At 40.3% G+C, this 9,258-nt stretch overlaps 1 protein-coding gene across 1 annotated transcript in view; it reads left to right on the plus strand.

Annotated features, from left to right (window-relative positions):
- The window catches only part of LOC106013787, a gene marked incomplete in the record, with an annotated part of 6,766 nt that extends 5,269 nt beyond the window's left edge, over positions 1–1,497 (plus strand). Inside the window, 1 exon segment of the mRNA XM_013090432.2 lies at positions 324–1,497. Coding sequence (XP_012945886.1) covers positions 324–973 — 650 coding nt within the window.
- Positions 1,498–9,258: the final 7,761 nt, after the last annotated feature.

The raw sequence follows: 9,258 nt of genomic DNA on the forward strand, positions 1-9,258 counted from the left end.
AGTAGTAGTAGTAGTAGTAGTAGTAGTAGTAGTAGTAGTAGTAGTAGTAGTAGTAGTAGTAGTAGTAGTAGTAGTAGTAGCAGCAGCAGTAGTATTGTTGAGTCAATCATCCTTCTTGGGGTATATTAACTGGTTAGTTACGAAGTCAGTCGGCGGTCAGATTTGTATTGGCCCACACGTAATTATGATAATTATATTTTGATACGTAAAGAAATACTTCTCCTCATCATCATCATTGTTGTTATTATTGTTATTATCAACAATATTAAGTTTATTATTATTAGGATATTTATTGTTATTGTTATTTCATAATTTCCCAACAGGCAACAGCTGGGGAACCGACCCTGACGGCAAACAGTGTATCGGATGCGGCCCTCAAGAAGAATTTTACGGCTGTTCTGACGTGAAGATTGTCGCAAGCGGAGGGCGGGACAACCAAGGAGGGTCCAGCACCGGAAGTCCAAGCACTCAAGGAGCCGGCAGTACCGGAAATCCGAATACTCAGAGAACCAGTAGTATCGGAAATCCGAATACTCAGGGAGCCAGTAGTACCGGAAATCCGAACACTCAGGGAACCAGTAGTACCGGAAATCCGAATACTCAGGGAACCAGTAGTACCAGAAATCCGATTCCCGAAACGAGCCCGACCCCCCAAAGCAGCAGCTCCTCCCCGACCGGAAGTTCCAGGAGTGAGACAACAGCAACAGGCGGTGGCGTCACCGGGGGCGGGGCGGTTCAGTACCTGGCTCTGGACGGCACCGTCGCCATGGACGCCTGGTGCCAGTACAACTGCCCCCTGGACTTCTGCCCGGACTGGCTGTGTTACCGCGCGGCTGGAGCCCGGAACACGCCTGCCCCGGCCTCGGGATGTCGGGCTATAGGACCGTACGCCAACTCTCAGGACATGCAGGATTGGTGCGTGAATAACTGTGCCCTTGATAACTGTCCGCCGAACATGTGTGCCTGTAACTGAGTTTGTGTGTGTGTGTGTGTGTGTGTGTGTTGTTTTGTTGTTGTTTTTTTTTTGGGGGGGGGGAGGCGTACGCCAGCTCTCAGGACATGCACGACTTGTGCGTCAATAACTGTGCCCTTTATAACTGCCCACCTAACATGTGTGCCTGCCACTGAGGAGTGGGGAGTAACATCATGAGGGGGGGGGGGGGGGTGTGATGAGTGGGTGAGGGGGGTATGATGAGTTTTTTTTAAAGTAGCCAAAAGAGAGAAGATAAGAGTCTTGTTGGGTAGGATCAGTCACCAAATATTGATAAACACTTTCCCCTATTGAAAGTACAAAGTTTTCGGAAAGTCTACTTGACCCCCCCCCCCCTTCCCCTCCAATCCCTCAAAATATTCAATATGTACAATAGCAAAAATGCGTGTTTTGTGCATGACTTCACTGTGACCAACATATTGTTACGGTCTTGAGTGAAAGTCTCGGATGGGAGAGGATTTAAAAAAATAGATAATAAAAGCTGGTGTGAAAACCGTGGGAAAAAAGAAAGACATATTCGCAACAGTATTACAATAAGCGTTTAATCAAATAGCACGAATTATGGTTCGCAATGGTCGATTGATTGACTGAAGGATTGATTGATTGATGGATTGATTGATTGATTGGTTGATTGATTGAGCGAGTTAGTAAGCGAGTGAGTGAGCGAACGAGTGAGTAAGTGAGTGAGTGAGTGAGTGAGTGAGTGAGTGAGTGAGTGAGTGAGTGAGTGAGTGAGCGAGCGAGTGAGTGGGTGAATGAGGGAGTGGCGAACTACAGTGAAATGTTTGATCCGGTGACCCAAGTCAAAATATTTCTTTTTTGTTCTCCGCTCACTTCTCGAAATTATTTTACAAGTAAGTCTGCGTCGTACCGGAGAGGCTGAATATAATGATGATGATGATGATGATGATGATGATGATGATGATGATGATGATGATGATGAATGTGAGACACCAGCAATGACGATAAAAGTGATAACGAAAGTTTAATAATATACATGATTGATGTAAATGTTCTTTACATGAGGGTGCGGTGGCGGAGCGGTAAGTGCGCTAGTCTCCGAAGAGGAAAGTCCGGGTTCGAGCCTCGGTTCGGACACGGTTTTTTTTCGCCCCCTCCCACCTGCCCACCCAGCAGCAATGGGTACCTGACTTCGAGTTAGGGAAGTAAAGGCGGCGTGGACAGGAACTGGCCACCCTACCACAATATGCCGAAGGCCCAGGAAGTTGTCTCACTAACAAGGCAATCCCCAATGTCCGGATCGGACGCGGGAACAAATTTTAAATTTTTTTAACTTTACATGAGCAAGTCATGGTGGTTTTTCTGTTGTGCACATGTCGTGCTACATTTTTACGAACAATAATTATTGCTTTATTGTTATATTATTGCATGTTTAATGCCGTGTTTAATATACATGTACTTGAGATTGTCAGAATTGTTCGTAGTTGATGATGATGGAGAGGATGATGATGTTGATGCTGTTATTTTTCCATGTTCCTGATGAAGCCTGAACGTTGAATAATTTTACAACTGGATTTTTTTGCTCTCGAATTATCTACCGGTATGCTTCACTGTTTGCTCTGCGAGTTTTTATATATAAATAATACTTATATTTATATGCTGATTTTTTACAATGATAAAGACAGCGACAACGATTTTGATGAAGTTGATGATAACGATGGCGTTGATGATGATAATGGTGTTGATGATAATGATGGTGTCGATGAAAAACAAATATTATGATCGTGATAATAACGACAACGAGTTTTTAACGAGAACGACTAATTATTTATGATTATTGTAAGGGAAAAAACTCTCAACAGGTGTGAAATATTGAACCGATCAGATTGCTCGCCCTTTGAATGACAGAAGTTTTACTTCACTTTTCACGAAAACTGAGTTCCACACAACATTCTAAACACTACACACGACACACTACACACGACACACTACACATTGCTAGCACAGATGTCCTGCATCATGCTGTGTCAAAGGCTCGAGACAGTCAGACTTGTCTTTTTGACAGTTTGACACTTCGTTACCGAAGAGTTATAAAGTTTGATCTGACATTAGTTTTTGGCCGTTTTGAGTTACTCAGACCATGAGGTCAGAAACCAAACGTCCTATCCACTCTATAAAAATCGTAAGGTTATTCGGAGTCGTTATCAAGATATTCAAAGAACTGTAGTTGGTTGTTTTTTTTTTTGGGGGGGGGTAGCAAGAGTTTTACGGCACTTGCCACACAATAAGGTCATATAAGTGCTGAAGATCAGGGGTGTTACAAGAGAGTAACAAACATACAAAAGAAGGAGGAGAGATAAGGACGATAGTTGCTTTTTTATAGGAAAGAAGGAGCAAACCACACCAGAGCACCCGCCAACCAACCACCTGAGATTGCCGACTCAGTGCAATACCACGTCACAGCCTACTGTGTTGATTTGTTCAGGGTTTTATTCCCGCCTTGCCGAAAAACAATCATGATTTTTATTCTTGTATATAATATACAATTGAATGGAGAATTATCTTTACTGAATACATTTCTTGCCCATACCTATACTTATGAGATTTGTCTTATTTTATTTGATGTCTAAATTACCGTATTATGGTTGTAAGTCTATATGGGAGGGAGAGAGAGAGAGAAAGAGAGAGAGAGAGAGAGAGAGAGAGAGAGAGAGAGAGATGTATAATATTATTTTAAAAAACCCATCATACTGTTTCATAGACAACATTATACATGTACTCTATTATTATAAATGGCACCAAATATTTAAAACAAACAAACAAAACAAACTCACAAACACATTAATACATTATTCTAAACTAGGAGGTCACTAATTGCAGAAGGGTTTAGATTTTAAAAATACTGAGTTACTTTATTTGGAAAACACCGCAGTTTGCCAGGAACACGATCTCCTAGCCTGGACACTTGCACGCATAGCCCTAGCCAGTGTACTGAAACAGCTGACTTACTGACCCCCCCCCCCCCATGCTACCCACCCAGTGCAGTGCTACTGACTGAAGTGTCTTTAAGCCATTTCCAAAGGGGGGATGTTAACATGTTCTTATGCACAGTGGAATGGTAAATAGGCTGATTTACCAATGCCATGATCATACTGTGCCGGAACAACTTAGGGGGAACTGCTGCTTTTTCTTTCCTCATCCTTACTTTCGTCATTTTTCCTCTACTTCTTTAGTATGTTTGTCACTCTTTTGTGAACTGCTATTTCCGGGGTGCCTTGATAGTCGAAGCAGACTTTGTGCTGTTGAGGTTAGAGAGGTGAGCAGAGTAAGCCTGATTCCCCGTTTGGACTTCTCTGTTGACATCCACCCCTTGGCGCTCATATGACCTTATGCAGTTGCGAGCGCTGTAAAACCTTACTAAAACTAACTGATCTTTTGTTGCCGACATAGCCCTAGCCTGTATCCTGAGTTGACTCTCGTGACCTTCAGCAGAAAATCTTAACTAACTGAAACTTCCTTTTACCTGCCGAAGGACATAACTTTTGGCCAATGGGAATTTTCGCAACTATCCGAAGTAGCCAATCACGTTCCAGTTATCGGCAGTTGTTCGTTTCACTCATGTCAAGTTCTGGAGGGCAGATTAATACATCTGCTAGAAATGATTAACAGCGAAACGCAGTAGCAAACCCAGAAGGTATTCCCAAACCCCAGTACCAAACCCAAATCCCAATACCAAACCCAAACCCTGGGACTCAAGAGCAGGGCAGCCAGTTTGGGGCCAAATTGCTCAAATTTGGCTCTTTAGGATCATGACTGGTCCCCAAAAATAGTTGGCCCGGTTGGCCCTAATTTGGCCCATTTTAGATTTCACACACACAAAAAAAATAATAATAAATACATGAAATAAAATAAAAGCAACGAGATTTTTGCCACACACAAAAAAGCATTTATTATTCCCGAACGGTTGACACTGAAGGTTTCAAGAATTTCCTTTTTTGTTTTGGGCCGATCAAGACGGGGTGGGGGAACAGTTACTGGTGAATAGATCTTGTGGGTTGATCGAACGAAGCAGGGTTCAGGGACAGCGGCATACCAAGGGAAAGCATTCCATTTTGGGAAGGTGTCAAGAAGACGACTGGGTTTCATGTCCTTGCCAATTGTGCACTTAATTGCTTGATCATTCCATCCAGTGATAGAGAGAATTTTTCCCCTCGTCACCTCTACCAAAACCAAACCCAGGAACTGCATGGGAGAGAGCTGTCTAGACGCAATAGTCCGCATCAAGTCCCATCTACAAGTGCGAAGGAAGTGTTGCAACCACGACTTACTGAAATTATCAGGTCTCCTCAGCGGGATCGTAGTCTGAAAATGTGGAGGCGAGTTGAAAACGAGGTCACAGTAGCCTACGCGAGACAATAGGACGGCAGCGCAATCAGATCACCGAAAGGGAAATCAACTAAGACAGAACTTATCATACAACTACAAATATTATCATAATTTGTGGATTTATGATAACTAGATTGCTAGATCTAGACTCTAGTTCTAGTCTCATTTCTCGTTCTAGGTGCGGTAAAAGAGCTTCACTTCCAATAGGCAATTGGCACAGACAATAATGAGAGAAAGAAGAAGAAGAAAGATAGCATTTTATAGCACATATCCATGGAAAACACAATCCATGCTCTATGGGCTAAAAAAATATACTCATTCATTATGCAAGCATGGAATAATTTATAGGCCTAACAGTAGAAACATTGCCAAGTATGGGAGACACACACCTACATGTAAGCCTGTATACACACAGAGAGACATAGATAGACACATGCGTTCACAAACATAACAGTGTAAATATTATGAAAAAGGTTTAACTTACATTGTTTATGAAGACAGCTTCAGGACTTTCTGTTCAGTTTCTTTTTCAGATGGTGGATTGGATATCTTTCAGAAATTGTTTAGCAAAATGTTGCTCATGACAAAGCAGTTGTGCTGTCTCATCTCAAAACCACAATACTGTAAGATGTCCATAAATATTTCACTCAATAAAGAGTTTCTGCATACCTTGTCACACACTGGCTCCTACAAGTAACAAATGAACACAGTGAATCAAAAGAAACAATGTCTTTTTGTGAATATTCTTCTAACAGGTCACTTTCAACTGATCTTGCTAAGGGCACAGGTGTTGGGATTTTATTAAACTTTTGGGCAAATTAGAAAATAGCGATGGAGGATTTTTTGGTCTTAGTCTTCCTTTGACTGAAATAGTTTTAAATCCATCTGGAAAAAGTTTAATACACACAACAGTATTTGCAGTATTGTCGCGTGGGATTGCTTTCATCCAACGTTCTCTCTCATCTTTATCTTTAGACTTCAGGTAGATCTAGATCTATATCTAGATTATAATAGATCTAGATATAGATCTAGATCTAGATCCAGATCTAGATATCTAGTCTAAAAACGGGAACCTTGTCAGTAGAGTCATATTTTGACCTGCACCCAGTAACACACTTTCTGCCCATTTCCAACAAGTCTATATATAATGTACATTATTCCATTAGAAAGCACTTAAATTGATAATCCAAATGAAATATAGATCTAGATCTCGGCCTATCCTCATGTCACGTGTTTCACATCACAAGGCAAGGCGGCGGACATTTTTAAAACTTTGTTTACTTCCGTCGCTGTTCTTCTCACTTCTCACCTCCCCTGACCTATTAAATTTCAGAAATGTTTTTCAAGTAAAAAACAACAACAAACAATTGTAATTAAAATGAAGAACATTTTCATAAATGGAAAAATGTAAAGTGCACATTGAAAGCTACTTGGTATTAAAGGAAGGATATTTCTTTATTTCTGCAGGCAATGTGTTAAACACTTAGTACAATGCTATTTATAGGAATGAGATGATAATCGGCTGTTTGATGTGACTCCCACGTTCTGACCTAGTTCTGTCTCGCCTCCCAGGGATGTACACTATAGGCCTAGGTTTAAAAGGAGATAACTCTAAACTCTAAGCTCGCCTCCACATTGTCAGACTACAGTCACGCTGAGGAGACCTGATAATATCAGTAAGCCGGGCCTGTTGTCATTACAAAGTCTACGGCCAATGGGTCATAACGGAAGTCTTCCATTTTGAATATTCATAAGCGCTCGCCTCGATTTCGTGTTGGAGGACAAAAACGATCAAAAACGATCAAAAGCTGCGAGTGTCGAAAAAAACCCCTGAGAGTGGGTGGCTACCTAGTTCGTCACGATAAGATTCTCACATGTATTCTAGAATAATAAACGTGGCAGGCTGTTAGCTTTATTCATGTTTAGCCAGTTCAGGTTTAAAAGATCCGAATTTACTTCATTCTTACTAAAACAAGGAAAAGTCGTTAACATTTGTTTACATTTGTTGTCAAAGATAGGGAATTTTGGCGTTTTATTAGCCTATTGTTGGCTCCAACAAGCTTCACCATTGCCGCTTGGAGTTTTACCCAGGAGCACCATTCTTTCGAAAGTCTAAATGACCAAAGCAAACCCGCGATCGTCAAAAATGTTCAATATGATAGCCTATTATAATATTACAACAGAACAGTATTTTTGAAAAAATTTACGTGATACTTAACGCATAAATTTAACTAAATCGAAATTGTTTATAGAAAATATAAATACATGTACATAGCATTAGCACAGCACGACATAGCCCTGCTCAACACCAAGCTCTGTGAGCTTTGATTATTTCATAGGGGGAAACATGCAGTGTATTTAATTCTTTTCAAAAGGTTGAGCTTACTTTCTGTCTAAAGGAGACAAAGATTTATAGGCCCAGATCTAAATATAGGCCTAACTATAATATTACAGGCCTAATTCAATCTGTGTTCTGAAAGAAACTGCATGACAAACTGGCACAAAACTATTTCCTTGACCAGCGCGCATGTTCGAAATTCAAAGCCCAAAGCGCACGCAGCAGACTAAAAAAATGGACGAGCTTCACGCACGAGGGACGAGGGAGCATGGAACAAGATCTAAATCTATAATATTATATAGAGGTAGCTTCTTTCTGAACGGCATGGTACAGGAGGCGAGGGCGAGGGGCAGAAGAAACTGATGCTACACAATAAAGTGAACTCAAGACTCAAGATGATGTTAAACATCTGCATAAACTGTTCAGGTTTGTCGTTGGTCTGTAGATATAGAATCTAGATTAGATCTAGAATATAGATCTAGATTCTATTCTTTCTTTCTTTTCCACCCCAACAAACGCAATAAAAAAGAGACAAGCGGGTAGCAGGAGAACGACAACAAAACGCCACTTGTAAAGAAGAGATATCTATCTAACCCTAACCGCGGCTAACAACCGTAACCCTACCACTAGAATCTAGGGCACATCTAGGTTAGGGTTAGGGTTAGTGTTAGGGTTAAGGTTAGGGACCAAAGCGAAATATGCCTGAGAACTAGATTTAAGGGTCCCTGTAGTGTGTTTCTTATTTAGACATAGAATCTAGATTTAGATTTAGATCTAGATCTAGATCTAAACTTATTAAAATTATACCTAGACTCAAGACTCTAATCTATTTTATCTCTTTGTGTTCAATTTTTGTCCCAATACTGGTTTAGTTACCCTTGTAAGTATGTTTTTTTCAATCTCTTTGTGTTCAACCTTTGTACCAATCCAGTTATAGTTGCCCTTGTAAGTAGTGTTTCAGAGTTTTAAAAAATCTAATGTTGTTAAACTTTTGCCCCATTCGTGGGTGTTTGGTGGGTGCTCTGGTGTTTTACTTGCCTTTGTAACAAGGTTTTTTAAATCTCTTTGTGTTCAACTTTTGTCCCAATCTTGTTTAAAGTGCCCTTGTAAGTAGGGTTGTTTTTTTAAATCTCTTTGTGTTCAACATTTGTCGAAAATCCTGTTATAGTTGCCCTTGTAAGTATTTGAAAAAATATCTTTGACTTTAATTTTTGTCCCAATCCTGTTTTACTTATTCTTGTAAAAAGGTTGTTTTTTAAAATCTCTTTGTGTTCAACTTTTGTCGAAAATCCTGTTTTAGTTGCCCTTGTAAGTAGGGATTTTAAATCTCTTTGTGTTCAACTTTTGTTCCAATCTTGTTTTAGCTGCCCTTGTCAGTTGTTTTTAAAATTTCTTTGTGTTTAACATTTGTCCCAAAACTGTTTTCGTTGCCCTTGTAAGTAGGTTTTTATATATTTTTTTGTGTTCAAACTTTGCATCTTTCCTGTTTTCGTTGCCCTTGTAAGTAGGGTTTTTTTTCTTTGTATTCAACCTTTTCCCCATTCTTGTTTTAATTTCCCTTGTAAGTATTTTTAAAAATCTC

Source organism: Aplysia californica, unplaced genomic scaffold (assembly GCF_000002075.1).
Source record: "Aplysia californica isolate F4 #8 unplaced genomic scaffold, AplCal3.0 scaffold01278, whole genome shotgun sequence".
Lineage (NCBI taxonomy): Eukaryota > Metazoa > Mollusca > Gastropoda > Aplysiida > Aplysiidae > Aplysia > Aplysia californica.